The 26545-nt window shown below is 51.4% G+C and overlaps 1 protein-coding gene across 2 annotated transcripts in view; it reads right to left on the reverse strand.

The window, feature by feature from the left end:
• LOC134983035 (V-set domain containing T-cell activation inhibitor 1-like) overlaps window positions 1-26545 on the reverse strand; it is a 106864-nt gene that overhangs the window by 21708 nt on the left and 58611 nt on the right. For both annotated transcript variants that reach the window (XM_063948733.1, XM_063948734.1), the window contains exons 4-5: window positions 24404-24730; window positions 23551-23829 (exon numbers count right to left, since the gene is read on the reverse strand). In XM_063948733.1, the coding sequence (XP_063804803.1) occupies window positions 23551-23829; window positions 24404-24730 (606 nt within the window). The remainder of the gene's footprint in view (window positions 1-23550; window positions 23830-24403; window positions 24731-26545) is intronic.

Genomic DNA, 26545 nt, shown 5'->3' on the forward strand with positions numbered 1-26545 from the left:
CAATATCACCCTCACATCCCAGCAACACAGGAATGACACGCGGCTCACACACACACACTGATACATCAATATCCCCCGCACATCCCAGCAACACAGGAATGACACGCGGCTCACACACACCCTGACACATCAATATCACCCTCACATCCCAGCAACACAGGAATGACACGCGGCTCACACACACCCTGACACATCAATATCACCCGCACATCCCAGCAACACAGGAATGACACGCGGCTCACACACACCCTGACACATCAATATCACCCGCACATCCCAGCAACACAGGAATGACACGCGGCTCACACACACCCTGACACATCAATATCTCCAGCACATCCCAGCAACACAGGAATGACACGCGGCTCACACACACCCTGATACATCAACATCACCCGCACATCCCAGCAACACAGGAATGACACGCGGCTCACACACACCCTGACACATCAATATCACCCGCACATCCCAGCAACACAGGAATGACACGCGGCTCACACACATCCTGACACATCAATATCACCCTCACATCCCAGCAACACAGGAATGACACGCGGCTCACACACACACCCTGATACATCAATATCACCCGCACATCCCAGCAACACAGGAATGACACGCGGCTCACACACACCCTGACACATCAATATCACCCGCACATCCCAGCAACACAGGAATGACACGCGGCTCACACACATCCTGACACATCGATATCACCCGCACATCCCAGCAACACAGGAATGACACGCGGCTCACACACACACCCTGACACATCAATATCACCTGCACATCCCAGCAACACAGGAATGACATGCGGATCACACACATCCTGACACATCAATATCACCCGCACATCCCAGCAACACAGGAATGACACGCGGCTCACACACACCCTGACACATCAATATCACCCGCACATCCCAGCAACACAGGAATGACACGTGGCTCACACACACCCTGACACATCAATATCACCCGCACATCCCAGCAACACAGGAATGACACGCGGCTCACACACACCCTGACACATCAATATCACCCGCACATCCCAGCAACACAGGAATGACAAGCGGCTCACACACACCCTGACACATCAATATCACCTGCACATCCCAGCAACACAGGAATGACACGCGGCTCACACACACCCTGACACATCAATATCACCCGCACATCCCAGCAACACAGGAATGACACGCGGCTCACACACACCCTGACACATCAATATCACCTGCACATCCCAGCAACACAGGAATGACAAGCGGCTCACACACACCCTGACACATCAATATCACCTGCACATCTCAGCAACACAGGAATGACACGCGGCTCACACACCACCTCAAACATCAATATCACCCGCACATCCCAGCAACACAGGAATTACAGGCGGCTCACACACACCCTGACACATCAATATCACCCGCACATCCCAGCAACACAGGAATGACACGCGGCTCACACACACACTGACACATCAATATCACCCGCACATCCCAGCAACACAGGAATGACAGGCGGCTCACACACACCCTGACACATCAATATTACCCGCACATCCCAGCAACGACACGCGGCTCACACACACCCTGACACATCAATATCACCCGCACATCCCAGCAACACAGGAATGACACGTGGCTCACACACACCCTGACACATCAATATCACCCGCACATCCCAGCAACACAGGAATGACACGCGGCTCACACACACCCTGACACATCAATATCACCCGCACATCCCAGCAACACAGGAATGACATGCGGCTCACACACACCCTGACACATCAATATCACCCGCACATCCCAGCAACACAGGAATGACAAGCGGCTCACACACATCCTGACACATCAATATCACCCGCACATCCCAGCAACACAGGAATGACAAGCGGCTCACACACACACCCTGACACATCAATATCACCTGCACATCCCAGCAACACAGGAATGACATGCGGCTCACACACATCCTGACACATCAATATCACCCGCACATCCCAGCAACACAGGAATGACACGCGGCTCACACACACCCTGACACATCAATATCACCCGCACATCCCAGCAACACAGGAATGACACGTGGCTCACACACACCCTGACACATCAATATCACCCGCACATCCCAGCAACACAGGAATGACACGCGGCTCACACACACCCTGACACATCAATATCACCCGCACATCCCAGCAACACAGGAATGACAAGCGGCTCACACACACCCTGACACATCAATATTACCTGCACATCCCAGCAACACAGGAATGACACGCGGCTCACACACACCCTGACACATCAATATCACCCGCACATCCCAGCAACACAGGAATGACAAGCGGCTCACATACACCCTGACACATCATAATCACCTGCACATCTCAGCAACACAGGAATGGCACGCGGCTCACACACACCCTGACACATCAATATCACCCGCACATCCCAGCAACACAGGAATTACAGGCGGCTCACACACACCCTGACACATCAATATCACCCGCACATCCCAGCAACACAGGAATGACACGCGGCTCACACACACCCTGACACATCAATATCACCCGCACATCCCAGCAACACAGGAATGACACGCGGCTCACACACACCCAGACACATCAATATCACCCGCACATCCCAGCAACACAGGAATGACTGGCGGCTCACACACACCCTGACACATCAATATTACCCGCACATCCCAGCAACGACACGCGGCTCACACACACCCCGACACATCAATATCACCCGCACATCCCAGCAACACAGGAATGACAGGCGGCTCACACACCCTGACACATCAATATCACCCGCACATCCCAGCAACACAGGAATGACAGGCGGCTCACACACACCCTGACACATCAATATCACCCGCACATCCCAGCAACACAGGAATGACACGCGGCTCACACACACCCAGACACATCAATATCACCCGCACATCCCAGCAACACAGGAATGACACGCGGCTCACACACACCCTGACACATCAATATCACCCGCACATCCCAGCAACACAGGAATGACACGCGGCTCACACACACCCTGACACATCAATATCACCCGCACATCCCAGCAACACAGGAATGACAAGCGGCTCACACACATCCTGACACATCAATATCACCCGCACATCCCAGCAACACAGGAATAACACGCGGCTCACACACACCCTGACACATCAATATCACCCGCACATCCCAGCAACACAGGAATGACACGTGGCTCACACACACCCTGACACATCAATATCACCCGCACATCCCAGCAACACAGGAATGACACGCGGCTCACACACACCCTGACACATTAATATCACCCGCACATCCCAGCAACACAGGAATGACAAGCGGCTCACACACACCCTGACACATCAATATCACCTGCACATCCCAGCAACACAGGAATGACACGCGGCTCACACACACCCTGACACATCAATATGACCCTCACATCCCAGCAACACAGGAATGACACGCGGCTCACACACACACCCTGACACATCAATATCACCCTCACATCCCAGCAACACAGGAATGACACGCGGCTCACACACACACTGATACATCAATATCACCCGCACATCCCAGCAACACAGGAATGACACGCGGCTCACACACACACACTGATACATCAATATCACCCGCACATCCCAGCAACACAGGAATGACACGCGGCTCACACACACCCTGACACATCAATATCACCCTCACATCCCAGCAACACAGGAATGACACGCGGCTCACACACACCCTGACACATCAATATCACCCGCACATCCCAGCAACACAGGAATGACACGCGGCTCACACACACCCTGACACATCAATATCACCCGCACATCCCAGCAACACAGGAATGACACGCGGCTCACACACACCCTGACACATCAATATCTCCAGCACATCCCAGCAACACAGGAATGACACGCGGCTCACACACACCCTGATACATCAACATCACTCGCACATCCCAGCAACACAGGAATGACACGCGGCTCACACACACCCTGACACATCAATATCACCCGCACATCCCAGCAACACAGGAATGACACGCGGCTCACACACACCCTGACACATCAATATCACCCTCACATCCCAGCAACACAGGAATGACACGCGGCTCACACACACCCTGACACATCAATATCACCCTCACATCCCAGCAACACAGGAATGACACGCGGCTCACACACACACCCTGACACATCAATATCACCCGCACATCCCAGCAACACAGGAATGACACGCGGCACACACACACACCCTGACACATCAATATCACCCGCACATCCCAGCAACAGAGGAATGACACGCGGCTCACACACACCCTGACACATCAATATCACCCGCACATCCCAGCAACACAGGAATGACACGCGGCTCACACACACCCTGACACATCAATATCACCATCACATCCCAGCAACACAGGAATGACACGCGGCTCACACACACCCTGACACATCAATATCACCCTCACATCCCAGCAACACAGGAATGACACGCGGCTCACACACACACCCTGACACATCAATATCACCCTCACATCCCAGCAACACAGGAATGACACGCGGCTCACACACACACCCTGACACATCAATATCACCCTCACATCCCAGCAACACAGGAATGACACGCGGCTCACACACACCCTGACACATCAATATCATCCTCACATCCCAGCAACACAGGAATGACACGCGGCTCACACACACCCTGACACATCAATATCACCCTCACATCCCAGCAACACAGGAATGACACGCGGCTCACACACACACCCTGACACATCAATATCACCCTCACATCCCAGCAACACAGGAATGACACGCGGCTCACACACACACACTGATACATCAATATCCCCCGCACATCCCAGCAACACAGGAATGACACGCGGCTCACACACACCCTGACACATCAATATCACCCTCACATCCCAGCAACACAGGAATGACACGCGGCTCACACACACCCTGACACATCAATATCACCCGCACATCCCAGCAACACAGGAATGACACGCGGCTCACACACACCCCGACACATCAATATCACCCGCACATCCCAGCAACACAGGAATGACACGCGGCTCACACACACCCTGACACATCAATATCTCCAGCACATCCCAGCAACACAGGAATGACACGCGGCTCACACACACCCTGATACATCAACATCACCCGCACATCCCAGCAACACAGGAATGACACGCGGCTCACACACACCCTGACACATCAATATCACCCGCACATCCCAGCAACACAGGAATGACACGCGGCTCACACACATCCTGACACATCAATATCACCCTCACATCCCAGCAACACAGGAATGACACGCGGCTCACACACACACCCTGATACATCAATATCACCCGCACATCCCAGCAACACAGGAATGACACGCGGCTCACACACACCCTGACACATCAATATCACCCGCACATCCCAGCAACACAGGAATGACACGCGGCTCACACACATCCTGACACATCGATATCACCCGCACATCCCAGCAACACAGGAATGACACGCGGCTCACACACACACCCTGACACATCAATATCACCTGCACATCCCAGCAACACAGGAATGACATGCGGATCACACACATCCTGACACATCAATATCACCCGCACATCCCAGCAACACAGGAATGACACGCGGCTCACACACACCCTGACACATCAATATCACCCGCACATCCCAGCAACACAGGAATGACACGTGGCTCACACACACCCTGACACATCAATATCACCCGCACATCCCAGCAACACAGGAATGACACGCGGCTCACACACACCCTGACACATCAATATCACCCGCACATCCCAGCAACACAGGAATGACAAGCGGCTCACACACACCCTGACACATCAATATCACCTGCACATCCCAGCAACACAGGAATGACACGCGGCTCACACACACCCTGACACATCAATATCACCCGCACATCCCAGCAACACAGGAATGACACGCGGCTCACACACACCCTGACACATCAATATCACCTGCACATCCCAGCAACACAGGAATGACAAGCGGCTCACACACACCCTGACACATCAATATCACCTGCACATCTCAGCAACACAGGAATGACACGCGGCTCACACACACCCTCACACATCAATATCACCCGCACATCCCAGCAACACAGGAATTACAGGCGGCTCACACACACCCTGACTCATCAATATCACCCGCACATCCCAGCAACACAGGAATGACACGCGGCTCACACACACACTGACACATCAATATCACCCGCACATCCCAGCAACACAGGAATGACAGGCGGCTCACACACACCCTGACACATCAATATTACCCGCACATCCCAGCAACGACACGCGGCTCACACACACCCTGACACATCAATATCACCCGCACATCCCAGCAACACAGGAATGACACGTGGCTCACACACACCCTGACACATCAATATCACCCGCACATCCCAGCAACACAGGAATGACACGCGGCTCACACACACCCTGACACATCAATATCACCCGCACATCCCAGCAACACAGGAATGACACGCGGCTCACACACACCCTGACACATCAATATCACCCGCACATCCCAGCAACACAGGAATGACAAGCGGCTCACACACATCCTGACACATCAATATCACCCGCACATCCCAGCAACACAGGAATGACAAGCGGCTCACACACACACCCTGACACATCAATATCACCTGCACATCCCAGCAACACAGGAATGACATGCGGCTCACACACATCCTGACACATCAATATCACCCGCACATCCCAGCAACACAGGAATGACACGCGGCTCACACACACCCTGACACATCAATATCACCCGCACATCCCAGCAACACAGGAATGACACGTGGCTCACACACACCCTGACACATCAATATCACCCGCACATCCCAGCAACACAGGAATGACACGCGGCTCACACACACCCTGACACATCAATATCACCCGCACATCCCAGCAACACAGGAATGACAAGCGGCTCACACACACCCTGACACATCAATATTACCTGCACATCCCAGCAACACAGGAATGACACGCGGCTCACACACACCCTGACACATCAATATCACCCGCACATCCCAGCAACACAGGAATGACAAGCGGCTCACATACACCCTGACACATCATAATCACCTGCACATCTCAGCAACACAGGAATGGCACGCGGCTCACACACACCCTGACACATCAATATCACCCACACATCCCAGCAACACAGGAATTACAGGCGGCTCACACACACCCTGACACATCAATATCACCCGCACATCCCAGCAACACAGGAATGACACGCGGCTCACACACACCCAGACACATCAATATCACCCGCACATCCCAGCAACACAGGAATGACTGGCGGCTCACACACACCCTGACACATCAATATTACCCGCACATCCCAGCAACGACACGCGGCTCACACACACCCCGACACATCAATATCACCCGCACATCCCAGCAACACAGGAATGACAGGCGGCTCACACACCCTGACACATCAATATCACCCGCACATCCCAGCAACACAGGAATGACAGGCGGCTCACACACACCCTGACACATCAATATCACCCGCACATCCCAGCAACACAGGAATGACACGCGGCTCACACACACCCAGACACATCAATATCACCCGCACATCCCAGCAACACAGGAATGACACGCGGCTCACACACACCCTGACACATCAATATCACCCGCACATCCCAGCAACACAGGAATGACACGCGGCTCACACACACCCTGACACATCAATATCACCCGCACATCCCAGCAACACAGGAATGACAAGCGGCTCACACACATCCTGACACATCAATATCACCCGCACATCCCAGCAACACAGGAATAACACGCGGCTCACACACACCCTGACACATCAATATCACCCGCACATCCCAGCAACACAGGAATGACACGTGGCTCACACACACCCTGACACATCAATATCACCCGCACATCCCAGCAACACAGGAATGACACGCGGCTCACACACACCCTGACACATCAATATCACCCGCACATCCCAGCAACACAGGAATGACAAGCGGCTCACACACACCCTGACACATCAATATCACCTGCACATCCCAGCAACACAGGAATGACACGCGGCTCACACACACCCTGACACATCAATATCACCCGCACATCCCAGCAACACAGGAATGACAAGCGGCTCACACACACCCTGACACATCAATATCACCTGCACATCTCAGCAACACAGGAATGGCACGCGGCTCACACACACCCTGACACATCAATATCACCCGCACATCCCAGCAACACAGGAATTACAGGCGGCTCACACACACCCTGACACATCAATATCACCCGCACATCCCAGCAACACAGGAATGACACGCGGCTCACACACACCCAGACACATCAATATCACCCGCACATCCCAGCAACACAGGAATGACAGGCGGCTCACACACACCCTGACACATCAATATTACCCGCACATCCCAGCAACGACACGCGGCTCACACACACCCTGACACATCAATATCACCCGCACATCCCAGCAACACAGGAATGACACGCGGCTCACACACACCCTGACACATCAATATCACCCGCACATCCCAGCAACACAGGAATGACAGGCGGCTCACACACACCCTGACACATCAATATCACCCGCACATCCCAGCAACACAGGAATGACACGCGGCTCACACACACCCAGACACATCAATATCACCCGCACATCCCAGCAACACAGGAATGACACGCGGCTCACACACACCCTGATACATCAATATCACCCGCACATCCCAGCAACACGGGAATGACACTCGGCTCACACACACCCTGACACATCAACATCTCCCGCACATCCCAGCAACACAGGAATGACACGCGGCTCACACACACCCTGACACATCAATATCACCCGCACACCCCAGCAACACAGGAATGACACGCGGCTCACACACACCCTGACACATCAATATCACCCGCACATCCCAGCAACACAGGAATGACACGCGGCTCACACACACCCTGACACATCAATATCACCCGCACATCCCAGCAACACAGGAATGACACGCGGCTCACACACACCCTGACACATCAATATCACCCGCACATCCCAGCAACACAGGAATGACACGCGGCTCACACACACCTTGACACATCAATATCACCCGCACATCCCAGCAACACAGGAATGACACGCGGCTCACACACACCCTGACACATCAATATCACCCGCACATCCCAGCAACACAGGAATGACACGCGGCTCACACACACCCTGACACATCAATATCACCCGCACATCCCAGCAACACAGGAATGACACGCGGCTCACACACACACCCTGATACATCAATATCACCCGCACATCCCAGCAACACAGGAATGACACGCGGATCACACACACCCTGACACATCAATATCACCCGCACATCCCAGCAACACAGGAATGACACGCGGCTCACAAACACCCTGACACATCAATATCACCCGCACATCCCAGCAACACAGGAATGACACGTGGCTCACACACACCCTGACACATCAATATCACCCGCACATCCCAGCAACACAGGAATGACACGCGGCTCACACACACCCTGACACATCAATATCACGCGCACATCCCAGCAACACAGGAATGACACGCGGCTCACACACACCCTGATACATCAATATCACCCGCACATCCCAGTAACACAGGAATGACACGCGGCTCACACACACCCTGATACATCAATATCACCCGCACATCCCAGCAACACAGGAATGACACGCGGCTCATACACACCCTGATACATCAATATCACCCGCACATCCCAGCAACACAGGAATGACATGCGGCTCACACACACACACCCTGACACATCAGTATCACCCACACATCCCAGCAACACAGGAATGACACGCGGCTCACACACACCCTGACACATCAATATCACCCGCACATCCCAGCAACACAGGAATGACACGCGGCTCACACACACCCTGACACATCAATATCACCCGCACATCCCAGCAACACAGGAATGACACGCGGCTCACACACACCCTGACACATCAATATCACCCGCACATCCCAGCAACACAGGAATGACACGCGGCTCACACACACCCTGACACATCAATATCACCCGCACATCCCAGCAACACAGGAATGACACGCGGCTCACACACACCCTGATACATCAATATCACCCGCACATCCCAGTAACACAGGAATGACACGCGGCTCACACACACCCTGATACATCAATATCACCCGCACATCCCAGCAACACAGGAATGACACGCGGCTCATACACACCCTGATACATCAATATCACCCGCACATCCCAGCAACACAGGAATGACACGCGGCTCACACACACACACCCTGACACATCAGTATCACCCACACATCCCAGCAACACAGGAATGACACGCGGCTCACACACACCCTGACACATCAATATCACCCGCACATCCCAGCAACACAGGAATGACACGCGGCTCACACACACCCTGACACATCAATATCACCCGCACATCCCAGCAACACAGGAATGACACGCGGCTCACACACACCCTGACACATCAATATCACCCGCACATCCCAGCAACACAGGAATGACACGCGGCTCACACACACCCTGACACATCAATATCACCCGCACATCCCAGCAACACAGGAATGACACGCGGCTCACACACACCCTGACACATCAATATCACCCGCACATCCCAGCAACACAGGAATGACACGCGGCTCACACACACCCTGACACATCAATATTACCCGCACATCCCAGCAACGACACGCGGCTCACACACACCCTGACACATCAATATCACCAGCACATCCTAGCAACACAGGAATGACACGCGGCTCACACACACCCTGACACATCAATATCACCCGCACATCCCAGCAACACAGGAATGACAGGCGGCTCACACACACCCTGACACATCAATATCACCCGCACATCTCAGCAACACAGGAATGACACGCGGCTCACACACACCCAGACACATCAATATCACCCGCACATCCCTGCAACACAGGAATGACACGCGGCTCACACACACCCTGACACATCAATATTACCCGCACATCCCAGCAACACAGCAATGACACGCGGCTCACACACACACCCTGACACATCAATATCACCCGCACATCCTAGCAACACAGGAATGACACGCGGCTCACACACACTCTGAAACATCAATATCACCCGCACATCCCAGCAACACAGGAATGACACGCGGCTCACACACACCCTGACACATCAATATCACCCGCACATCCCAGCAACACAGGAATGACACGCGGCTCACACACACCCTGACACATCAATATCAACCGCACATCCCAGCAACACAGGAATGACAAGCGGCTCACACACACCCTGATACATCAATATCACCCGCACATCCCAGCAACTCGGGAATGACACGCGGCTCACACACACCCTGACACATCAACATCTCCCGCACATCCCAGCAACACAGGAATGACACGCGGCTCACACACACCCTGACACATCAATATCACCCGCACATCCCAGCAACACAGGAATGACACGCGGCTCACACACACCCTGACACATCAATATCACCCGCACATCCCAGCAACACAGGAATGACACGCGGCTCACACACACCCTGACACATCAATATCACCCGCACATCCCAGCAACACAGAAATGACACGCGGCTCACACACACCCTGACACATCAATATCACCCGCACATCCCAGCAATGACACGCGGCTCACACACACCCTTATACATCAATATCACCCGCACATCCCAGCAACACAGGAATGACACGTGGCTCACACACACCCTGACACATCAATATCACCCGCACATCCCGGCAACACAGGAATGACAAGCGGCTCACACACACCCTGACACATCAATATCACCCGCACATCCCAGCAACACAGAAATGACACGCGGCTCACACACACCCTGACACATCAATATCACCCGCACATCCCAGCAACACAGGAATGACATGCAGGTCACACACACCCTGACACATCAATATCACCAGCACATCCCAGCAACACAGGAATGACACGCGGCTCACACACACCCTGATACATCAATATCTCCCGCACATCCCAGCAACACAGGAAGGAGACGCGGCTCACACACACCCTGACACATCAATATCACCCGCACATCCCAGCAACACAGGAATGACACGCGGCTCACACACACCCTGACACATCAATATCACCCGCACATCCCAGCAACACAGGAATGACACGCGGCTCACACACACCCTGACACATCAATATCACCCGCACATCCCAGCAACACAGGAATGACACGCGGCTCACACACATCCTGACACATCAATATCACCCGCACATCCCGGCAACACAGGAATGACACGTGGCTCACACACACCCTGACACATCAATATCACCTGCACATCCCAGCAACACAGGAATGACACGCGGCTCACACACACCCTGATACATCAATATCACCCGCACATCCCAGCAACACAGGAATGACACGTGGCTCACACACACCCTGACACATCAATATCACCCGCACATCCCAGCAACACAGCAATGACACGCGGCTCACACACACCCTGATACATCAATATCACCCGCACATCCCAGCAACACAGGAATGACACGTGGCTCACACACACCCTGACACATCAATATCACCCGCACATCCCGGCAACACAGGAATGACAAGCGGCTCACACACACACACCCTGACACATCAATATCACCCGCACATCCCAGCAACACAGGAATGACACGCGGCTCACACACACCCTGATACATCAATATCACCCGCACATCCCAGCAACACAGGAATGACACGTGGCTCACACACACCCTGACACATCAATATCACCCGCACATCCCGGCAACACAGGAATGACACGTGGCTCACACACACCCTGACACATCAATATCACCTGCACATCTCAGCAACACAGGAATGACACGCGGCTCACACACACCCTGATACATCAATATCACCCGCACATCCCAGCAACACAGGAATGACACGCGGCTCACACACACCCTGAGACATCAATATCACCCGCACATCCCAGCAACACAGGAATGACACGCGGCTCACACACACCCTGAGACATCAATATCACCCGCACATCCCAGCAACACAGGAATGACACGTGGCTCACACACACCCTGACACATCAATATCACCTGCACATCCCAGCAACACAGGAATGACACGCGGCTCACACACACCCTGATACATCAATATCTCCCGCACATCCCAGCAACACAGGAATGACACGCGGCTCACACACACCCTGACACATCAATATCACCCGCACATCCCAGCAACACAGGAATGACACGTGGCTCACACACACCCTGACACATCAATATCACCCGCACATCCCAGCAACACAGGAATGACACGCGGCTCACACACACCCTGACACATCAATATCACGCGCACATCCCAGCAACACAGGAATGACACGCGGCTCACACACACCCTGATACATCAATATCACCCGCACATCCCAGTAACACAGGAATGACACGCGGCTCACACACACCCTGATACATCAATATCACCCGCACATCCCAGCAACACAGGAATGACACGCGGCTCATACACACCCTGATACATCAATATCACCCGCACATCCCAGCAACACAGGAATGACACGCGGCTCACACACACACACCCTGACACATCAGTATCACCCACACATCCCAGCAACACAGGAATGACACGCGGCTCACACACACCCTGACACATCAATATCACCCGCACATCCCAGCAACACAGGAATGACACGCGGCTCACACACACCCTGACACATCAATATCACCCGCACATCCCAGCAACACAGGAATGACACGCGGCTCACACACACCCTGACACATCAATATCACCCGCACATCCCAGCAACACAGGAATGACACGCGGCTCACACACACCCTGACACATCAATATCACCCGCACATCCCAGCAACACAGGAATGACACGCGGCTCACACACACCCTGATACATCAATATCACCCGCACATCCCAGTAACACAGGAATGACACGCGGCTCACACACACCCTGATACATCAATATCACCCGCACATCCCAGCAACACAGGAATGACACGCGGCTCATACACACCCTGATACATCAATATCACCCGCACATCCCAGCAACACAGGAATGACACGCGGCTCACACACACACACCCTGACACATCAGTATCACCCACACATCCCAGCAACACAGGAATGACACGCGGCTCACACACACCCTGACACATCAATATCACCCGCACATCCCAGCAACACAGGAATGACACGCGGCTCACACACACCCTGACACATCAATATCACCCGCACATCCCAGCAACACAGGAATGACACGCGGCTCACACACACCCTGACACATCAATATCACCCGCACATCCCAGCAACACAGGAATGACACGCGGCTCACACACACCCTGACACATCAATATCACCCGCACATCCCAGCAACACAGGAATGACACGCGGCTCACACACACCCTGACACATCAATATTACCCGCACATCCCAGCAACGACACGCGGCTCACACACACCCTGACACATCAATATCACCAGCACATCCTAGCAACACAGGAATGACACGCGGCTCACACACACCCTGACACTCAATATCACCCGCACATCCCAGCAACACAGGAATGACAGGCGGCTCACACACACCCTGACACATCAATATCACCCGCACATCTCAGCAACACAGGAATGACACGCGGCTCACACACACCCAGACACATCAATATCACCCGCACATCCCTGCAACACAGGAATGACACGCGGCTCACACACACCCTGACACATCAATATTACCCGCACATCCCAGCAACACAGCAATGACACGCGGCTCACACACACACCCTGACACATCAATATCACCCGCACATCCCAGCAACACAGGAATGACACGCGGCTCACACACACTCTGACACATCAATATCACCCGCACATCCCAGCAACACAGGAATGACACGCGGCTCACACACACCCTGACACATCAATATCACCCGCACATCCCAGCAACACAGGAATGACACGCGGCTCACACACACCCTGACACATCAATATCACCCGCACATCCCAGCAACACAGGAATGACAAGCGGCTCACACACACCCTGATACATCAATATCACCCGCACATCCCAGCAACTCGGGAATGACACGCGGCTCACACACACCCTGACACATCAACATCTCCCGCACATCCCAGCAACACAGGAATGACACGCGGCTCACACACACCCTGACACATCAATATCACCCGCACATCCCAGCAACACAGGAATGACACGCGGCTCACACACACCCTGACACATCAATATCACCCGCACATCCCAGCAACACAGGAATGACACGCGGCTCACACACACCCTGATACATCAATATCACCCGCACATCCCAGTAACACAGGAATGACACGCGGCTCACACACACCCTGATACATCAATATCACCCGCACATCCCAGCAACACAGGAATGACACGCGGCTCATACACACCCTGATACATAAATATCACCCGCACATCCCAGCAACACAGGAATGACACGCGGCTCACACACACACACCCTGACACATCAGTATCACCCACACATCCCAGCAACACAGGAATGACACGCGGCTCACACACACCCTGACACATCAATATCACCCGCACATCCCAGCAACACAGGAATGACACGCGGCTCACACACACCCTGACACATCAATATCACCCGCACATCCCAGCAACACAGGAATGACACGCGGCTCACACACACCCTGACACATCAATATCACCCGCACATCCCAGCAACACAGGAATGACACGCGGCTCACACACACCCTGACACATCAATATCACCCGCACATCCCAGCAACACAGGAATGACACGCGGCTCACACACACCCTGATACATCAATATCACCCGCACATCCCAGTAACACAGGAATGACACGCGGCTCACACACCCTGATACATCAATATCACCCGCACATCCCAGCAACACAGGAATGACACGCGGCTCATACACACCCTGATACATCAATATCACCCGCACATCCCAGCAACACAGGAATGACACGCGGCTCACACACACACACCCTGACACATCAGTATCACCCACACATCCCAGCAACACAGGAATGACACGCGGCTCACACACACCCTGACACATCAATATCACCCGCACATCCCAGCAACACAGGAATGACACGCGGCTCACACACACCCTGACACATCAATATCACCCGCACATCCCAGCAACACAGGAATGACACGCGGCTCACACACACCCTGACACATCAATATCACCCGCACATCCCAGCAACACAGGAATGACACGCGGCTCACACACACCCTGACACATCAATATCACCCGCACATCCCAGCAACACAGGAATGACACGCGGCTCACACACACCCTGACACATCAATATCACCCGCACATCCCAGCAACACAGGAATGACACGCGGCTCACACACACCCTGACACATCAATATTACCCGCACATCCCAGCAACGACACGCGGCTCACACACACCCTGACACATCAATATCACCAGCACATCCTAGCAACACAGGAATGACACGCGGCTCACACACACCCTGACACATCAATATCACCCGCACATCCCAGCAACACAGGAATGACAGGCGGCTCACACACACCCTGACACATCAATATCACCCGCACATCTCAGCAACACAGGAATGACACGCGGCTCACACACACCCTGACACATCAATATCACCCGCACATCCCTGCAACACAGGAATGACACGCGGCTCACACACACCCTGACACATCAATATTACCCGCACATCCCAGCAACACAGCAATGACACGCGGCTCACACACACACCCTGACACATCAATATCACCCGCACATCCTAGCAACACAGGAATGACACGCGGCTCACACACACTCTGAAACATCAATATCACCCGCACATCCCAGCAACACAGGAATGACACGCGGCTCACACACACCCTGACACATCAATATCACCCGCACATCCCAGCAACACAGGAATGACACGCGGCTCACACACACCCTGACACATCAATATCACCCGCACATCCCAGCAACACAGGAATGACAAGCGGCTCACACACACCCTGATACATCAATATCACCCGCACATCCCAGCAACTCGGGAATGACACGCGGCTCACACACACCCTGACACATCAACATCTCCCGCACATCCCAGCAACACAGGAATGACACGCGGCTCACACACACCCCGACACATCAATATCACCCGCACATCCCAGCAACACAGGAATGACACGCGGCTCACACACACCCTGACACATCAATATCACCCGCACATCCCAGCAACACAGGAATGACACGCGGCTCACACACACCCTGACACATCAATATCACCCGCACATCCCAGCAACACAGAAATGACACGCGGCTCACACACACCCTGACACATCAATATCACCCGCACATCCCAGCAATGACACGCGGCTCACACACACCCTGATACATCAATATCACCCGCACATCCCAGCAACACAGGAATGACACGTGGCTCACACACACCCTGACACATCAATATCACCCGCACATCCCGGCAACACAGGAATGACAAGCGGCTCACACACACCCTGACACATCAATATCACCCGCACATCCCAGCAACACAGAAATGACACGCGGCTCACACACACCCTGACACATCAATATCACCCGCACATCCCAGCAACACAGGAATGACATGCAGGTCACACACACCCTGACACATCAATATCACCAGCACATCCCAGCAACACAGGAATGACACGCGGCTCACACACACCCTGATACATCAATATCTCCCGCACATCCCAGCAACACAGGAAGGAGACGCGGCTCACACACACCCTGACACATCAATATCACCCGCACATCCCAGCAACACAGGAATGACACGCGGCTCACACACACCCTGACACATCAATATCACCCGCACATCCCAGCAACACAGGAATGACACGCGGCTCACACACACCCTGACACATCAATATCACCCGCACATCCCAGCAACACAGGAATGACACGCGGCTCACACACATCCTGACACATCAATATCACCCGCACATCCCGGCAACACAGGAATGACACGTGGCTCACACACACCCTGACACATCAATATCACCCGCACATCCCAGCAACACAGGAATGACACGCGGCTCACACACACCCTGATACATCAATATCACCCGCACATCCCAGCAACACAGGAATGACACGCGGCTCACACACACCCTGACACATCAATATCACCCGCACATCCCAGCAACACAGCAATGACACGCGGCTCACACACACCCTGATACATCAATATCACCCGCACATCCCAGCAACACAGGAATGACACGTGGCCCACACACACCCTGACACATCAATATCACCCGCACATCCCGGCAACACAGGAATGACAAGCGGCTCACACACACCCTGACACATCAATATCACCCGCACATCCCAGCAACACAGGAATGACACGCGGCTCACACACACCCTGATACATCAATATCACCCGCACATCCCAGCAACACAGGAATGACACGTGGCTCACACACACCCTGACACATCAATATCACCCGCACATCCCGGCAACACAGGAATGACACGTGGCTCACACACACCCTGACACATCAATATCACCCGCACATCCCAGCAACACAGGAATGACACGCGGCTCACACACACCCTGAGACATCAATATCACCCGCACATCCCAGCAACACAGGAATGACACGCGGCTCACACACACCCTGAGACATCAATATCACCCGCACATCCCAGCAACACAGGAATGACACGTGGCTCACACACACCCTGACACATCAATATCACCTGCACATCCCAGCAACACAGGAATGACACGCGGCTCACACACACCCTGACACATCAATATCACCCGCACATCCCAGCAACACAGGAATGACACGTGGCTCACACACACCCTGACACATCAATATCACCCGCACATCCCAGCAACACAGGAATGACACGCGGCTCACACACACCCTGACACATCAATATCACGCGCACATCCCAGCAACGACACGCGGCTCACACACACCCTGACACATCAATATCACCAGCACATCATAGCAACACAGGAATGACACGCGGCTCACACACACCCTGACACTCAATATCACCCGCACATCCCAGCAACACAGGAATGACAGGCGGCTCACACACACCCTGACACATCAATATCACCCGCACATCTCAGCAACACAGGAATGACACGCGGCTCACACACACCCAGACACATCAATATCACCCGCACATCCCTGCAACACAGGAATGACACGCGGCTCACACACACCCTGACACATCAATATTACCCGCACATCCCAGCAACACAGCAATGACACGCGGCTCACACACACACCCTGACACATCAATATCACCCGCACATCCCAGCAACACAGGAATGACACGCGGCTCACACACACTCTGACACATCAATATCACCCGCACATCCCAGCAACACAGGAATGACACGCGGCTCACACACACCCTGACACATCAATATCACCCGCACATCCCAGCAACACAGGAATGACACGCGGCTCACACACACCCTGACACATCAATATCACCCGCACATCCCAGCAACACAGGAATGACAAGCGGCTCACACACACCCTGATACATCAATATCACCCGCACATCCCAGCAACTCGGGAATGACACGCGGCTCACACACACCCTGACACATCAACATCTCCCGCACATCCCAGCAACACAGGAATGACACGCGGCTCACACACACCCTGACACATCAATATCACCCGCACATCCCAGCAACACAGGAATGACACGCGGCTCACACACACCCTGACACATCAATATCACCCGCACATCCCAGCAACACAGGAATGACACGCGGCTCACACACACCCTGACACATCAATATCACCCGCACATCCCAGCAACACAGAAATGACACGCGGCTCACACACACCCTGACACATCAATATCACCCACACATCCCAGCAACACAGGAATGACACGCGGCTCACACACACCCTGACACATCAATATTACCCGCACATCCCAGCAACGACACGCGGCTCACACACACCCTGACACATCAATATCACCAGCACATCCTAGCAACACAGGAATGACACGCGGCTCACACACACCCTGACACTCAATATCACCCGCACATCCCAGCAACACAGGAATGACAGGCGGCTCACACACACCCTGACACATCAATATCACCCGCACATCTCAGCAACACAGGAATGACACGCGGCTCACACACACCCAGACACATCAATATCACCCGCACATCCCTGCAACACAGGAATGACACGCGGCTCACACACACCCTGACACATCAATATTACCCGCACATCCCAGCAACACAGCAATAATGACACGCGGCTCACACACACACCCTGACACATCAATATCACCCGCACATCCCAGCAACACAGGAATGACATGCAGGTCACACACACCCTGACACATCAATATCACCAGCACATCCCAGCAACACAGGAATGACACGTGGCTCACACACACCCTGACACATCAATATCACCCGCACATCCCAGCAACACAGGAATGACACGCGGCTCACACACACCCTGACACATCAATATCACCCTCACATCCCAGCAACACAGGAATGACACGCGGCTCACACACACCCTGACACATCAATATCACCCGCACATCCCAGCAACACAGGAATGACACGCGGCTCACACACACCCTGATACATCAATATCACCCGCACATCCCAGCAACACAGGAATGACACGTGGCTCACACACACCCTGACACATCAATATCACCCGCACATCCCAGCAACACAGCAATGACACGCGGCTCACACACACCCTGATACATCAATATCACCCGCACATCCCAGCAACACAGGAATGACACGTGGCTCACACACACCCTGACACATCAATATCACCCGCACATCCCGGCAACACAGGAATGACAAGCGGCTCACACACACCCTGACACATCAATATCACCCGCACATCCCAGCAACACAGGAATGACACGCGGCTCACACACACCCTGATACATCAATATCACCCGCACATCCCAGCAACACAGGAATGACACGTGGCTCACACACACCCTGACACATCAATATCACCCGCACATCCCGGCAACACAGGAATGACACGTGGCTCACACACACCCTGACACATCAATATCACCTGCACATCCCAGCAACACAGGAATGACACGCGGCTCACACACACCCTGATACATCAATATCACCCGCACATCCCAGCAACACAGGAATGACACGCGGCTCACACACACCCTGACACATCAATATCACCTGCACATCCCAGCAACACAGGAATGACACGCGGCTCACACACACCCTGATACATCAATATCTCCCGCACATCCCAGCAACAGCCGGAAGATTCTGTGACGGTCACACTGAAGGTCTCTCATCAACCAGTAACGTGACAGTCTGTGGAACTGACGCTCTAATCTGACGTCTCGCACCAACTTCTGCCCCAGGTTTATGGGTCTGTGTTCCACCATGGGGGTTATGAGTGCGCATAGTTATGTACTGAATAATGCAGAAAAATAAGATGATATTCTTTGGGATGCTAATTCTTAGTACATAAAGGAATAGGGAGGGCGCATTTATAGCCCCTTACCTCTGCGCAAAACACTGCGAGTTCTGGGGCATCTGCAAGGTCCCGGTGGCTGGGTTTTGCCCCTTTGCATATAATGGTTCTCACGTTACACCTCTGAGGTATTACATGTCTGAGCCTCATTACTGCACCTGGCACCTCGCTGTAAGGAACACTCACCTGCTCCGCCTCTGGCGCCACATTCTAATCATGTCATCATTTCATCAGTGTTAACATGGGAAATGCCAATGTGATCAATGTCGATATGGCAAGTGTGTCGGCAATCTGCCAGTCGATCATATCAACATTCTCATTATGTATGTCGACGCGACAAATCTGAACAAAATGAGCCCATCCCTTATAGAGAACTGGGCGCCATCAGCGTTACTCGCACCTTGCGCCCAGGTGAGGGGTTACCTGATATGGAAAAAGACAGTATACACTATCAAGGGAGCGCTTAAATCGTATTGGATTTTAAATATATTTATTTTATTTTGTTCATATTCCTTTTATAACATAAAACATAAAACCATATGTAGATACAAATTGATATATTCAAATAATCCGATCCACTTGCAATATCCACATACAAGAACTCCTATAATATTGCCCTTTAAAAATAATAAAAAGTGTCCATGAATTGTCTTTTGTATATATACTTAATAGCAATTGCTACATGAACAGCTGTTCCTTGTAAGTACCGGAATGTAAAGTGCAGTTTATTGATTTTAGCCACTTTGATCCAATTATTAGAGTTTATCAGGGGGAGAGCGCTGTGTATTGTGCTGTCCACAGCGGTATGCTACGACCCCAATTAGTATATCGTCATATTGAAACTCTTTAGCCGGAATAAAGGTGTAGATCAGTAGCTTCACTCACTTGTGAGCTTACTTGTTGCTAACAGGGAGAGTCCGCTATGTTGATTATTAGCTGCGGCAATGCACTTCACCCATGTGCTGTCTAGCAACTGTATAAATCACTGGTTACTCACGGCTACAGCGGCTTTGAAATAGACAGGGTGCGGACCTCCTTTGCTCGGTCTCGCTATAGCCTTTGCCCTGTTTGATGGTTTTTCGGTGCTCACTGGAACTGGATAACAGCGGGCAGTAGCTTGCAGATGCTGGTGCCTTCCTTTATACAGTTGCTAGACAGCACAGGGGTGAAGTGCATTGCCGCAGCTAATAATCAACATAGCGGACTCTCCCTGTTAGCAACAAGTAAGCTCACAAGTGAGTGAAGCTACTGATCTACACCTTTATTCCGGCTAAAGAGTTTCAATATGACGATATACTAATTGGGGTCGTAGCATACCGCTGTGGACAGCACAATACACAGCGCTCTCCCCCTGATAAACTCTAATAATTGGATCAAAGTGGCTAAAATCAATAAACTGCACTTTACATTCCGGTACTTACAAGGAACAGCTGTTCATGTAGCAATTGCTATTAAGTATATATACAAAAGACAACTCATGGACACTTTTTATTATTTTTAAAGGGCAATATTATAGGAGTTCTTGTATGTGGATATTGCAAGTGGATCGGATTATTTGAATATATCAATTTGTATCTACATATGGTTTTATGTTTTATGTTTTATGTTATAAAAGGAATATGAACAAAATAAAATAAATATATTTAAAATCCAATACGATTTAAGCGCTCCCTTGATAGTGTATACTGTCTTTTTCCATATTGTTTACCTTGGGTGATACAGTGTCACCAGTGGGAGACGCAGGAATCCTTCTTGGATATTTTTATATATATATATTAATCTTTTTTTGGTGGTAGCAAGCGCTGTGTTTTAGTATAATATATGGTTACCTGATATCACAGCCCGCGCCGATCTCTTCAGCCTCCCCTCCGTGATCTGACAGAAGTAATGCACATTCGTCTCCACATCATAGCGCAGTATAGACTCCACCGTCTGTTTCCCGCTGGCGAGGGCGGTGATATTATTTGTCGCGTAGCTGGAGAGATCCTCATTGTTTCTATTTGTCCATTTGACCTTCGGATCCCGGAACACACCGGTGGTAACGCACTTCAGAAGCCGGATCCCATCAATGTGCAGAAGTGATACTTTCGGGTCATCTGCATTTAAACCTGAATAAAATATATATGAGTTACCATATGTATAAAGTCCTTTATAATAACTCCCAGAATACCCTACCTTTGTATGCATCTGATTGGCCAACGTTACCCCAGGACGCATGCGCAGTGCAACACAGACGCACGCACAGACAAAAAACATCGCTCACCTGCGTGCGTCGCCCACATTGCGCCAAACTCAGAATCACGCCCATTGTCTTGTACATTTACAGTAAAATACTTTACATTAACATTTCGTGTTGTTTCCGACCTATCAGAACGATCTGACCGTGTGCACAGTCGGCAAAGCCAGCAGACGCAACGCGCCAATTCCAGGTCAGGGATAGCAGCAAGTCGGAAAACGTTTGCCACCATCTTTTTCCTGCATCTCCAGAAGACTTTTATTCTGATGAAATCTGCATTTGTCACATAATAATGTGGTGATCAGGTGATGCCTTAGCGCACGCTATAACCCTCATAGAATACACCAGACCTTTGTTACAGGGCATGAGAGGTGAGAGCTCAGAGTCCCTTCCGCTGTCACCAGGAGATGTCTGGAAACAACGGCCCATTTAATGAGTGGACTTACGGTCTATTGTCAGCGTCACCATCAGGTCTCCGTGGCCCTTCTCACTGGCGGCTCGGCAGTAGTACGTGCCCTCATCAGAGAAGGTGACATCTCTCAGCGTCAGGTCCAGCCTTCGCTTTGAAAACTCTTTGGACAGTTGTGTACGGCCTCGGTACTGAGGGTCCTGCTCCACCAGATGGTCCTGATCTTCAGTGAATTTGTGAACCAGTAATTTTCTTCCATCTTCTCCTATCCTCTCCCAGAGCACAGACACGCCATCGTATACAAAAGGGAAGGAGCACGGGAGCGTGACGGTGTCATAGAAATGAGTGGTCACCGCTAGATCTCCTGAGGGAGAGACAAGACCAATATTACACCAGGAATCTGCTGTCGCCCCTCTCTCTCAGGTTTGGGATCATTTCTCCATGTGCAAGAAATATGCAGCCAGTGACTCTGCTTTACATATAATGAAAGTGTGTAAGGAATTGAAACATATATGTTGACATCATTCCTGGACAAATATAACTAAAGGAATCTTACTATCTAGTAACTGTAAGCAGAAATATATCTCATATTACAGTGTCAATGGAAACATCTGCATTCTGCTACAATTAAGCAACAAATATGTTACCTGTGACCAGTTGATAAAGAACTTGTAAATATTGGTGGTCATTCCGAGTTGTTCGCTCGTTGCCGATTTTCGCTATTGTAACCCTACCCTCAATACCTTGAACGAGAGCTGTCTATGTATTCTATTAAGGGATGGTTACCTAATAGCTGTGCCTCCACTCAAGCTATGTGTAGTATTTAACTACCGTTAAGGCTTGCTTGAGTAAGCCTGATCTCTATCCTTAGGGGATGATTCCCTTATATCATAGATATATTATCTAATATACCTGTCTCTTTCTTCCAGGATCTTCAGATCAACTTCCAGACGGACCAGACACACATGGCAAGTATAACACTTTAATGACCAGTACCAAATGGATTAAGTATACATTAACATTTCATCAATTACACATTCCCCTTTAAGTCATTAATCCATGCTAACCCCCGGTCAATTAGGCCTATACACAGTACCTGCATGCAATACAACAAATCCTTTTTCTTTTCAACACACCCTTAGGTGTTAGAGTGACCCGGGTACTCTTAATATGATAGTGCACTATAAGGGCCCATAAACTTCCTAAAAATAACAGCAGTTAATACAGAATGTCTGACACTATGTTTTAGTATCAACTATCAGTTCTCCCTCCAGTTAAAGAGAAAGATGTTTGGCTCAGTCTACTTATGGTAGCGATTACTTTCTCCTATAAGGTTACTTATAGTTCCTCCTTGGCAGATAACAGAAAGTATCTATTTAGCTCATAGATAGTAACATCAACAGTTGATTACCAAGGAATCTGTATCCTTTCCTCAGTAAAAATGTTACTGTAGTTGTCCAGTATTAAACTAAACTCCTAAGAAGCTGGTATGATAAACCTTTGTTATGCTGCGTCCTTGTGTCCATTTGAAGTAGCTGATGCTTTCTATAGTTCAGAGCATATATAGCTTTTCGATTCCTGTATGCCTCAAATTATTGTTGTCTCTTAGGATGAGTCTATATTAAATATATCTGCAAGAGATGGTTTCTCTTATCATAGTCACAGCGAGCTCAAATCCTTTAACTTTAAAACTAATAGTCTCTTACGTGTCAGTCCTTCTTACGGGTTCACGAATATACATATAACACAGTTGTATTAAAGTGCCACAAGCTAGTCCTTGAATCGGGATGATAGTCTAATCCTTTGTGGCTAAGAGGCTTTAACATTCATCCAATGTCACTGTAGTATGGCTACCTTTAATGTCCTTGACTCTAATTCTGCTAATTCAGGGGCATAAATACACACATTAGGTGGCAGCTTTAGGGTGTTACTTTCTATTTAGCGCTGCGGAACAATGTCTCTGGCTCTCCTTTGACTGATGTGATGCTGATATATGGGGGAGTTTTAAAACTATTTATGAAGCGTTAAACAGTTCAAGTTTCACTCCACTCCTCCTGTTACATATATATACCCAGTGCTTTCTACCTTCTCCTTAGCACTATGATTAAGCCATACATGGAACTGTAATTATAGGTCACTCTGACTACTGTGACCCATTACTATCCTCCTGCTTAATAGC

Source organism: Pseudophryne corroboree (assembly GCF_028390025.1).
Source record: "Pseudophryne corroboree isolate aPseCor3 chromosome 2 unlocalized genomic scaffold, aPseCor3.hap2 SUPER_2_unloc_1, whole genome shotgun sequence".
Taxonomy (NCBI): Eukaryota; Metazoa; Chordata; class Amphibia; order Anura; family Myobatrachidae; genus Pseudophryne; species Pseudophryne corroboree.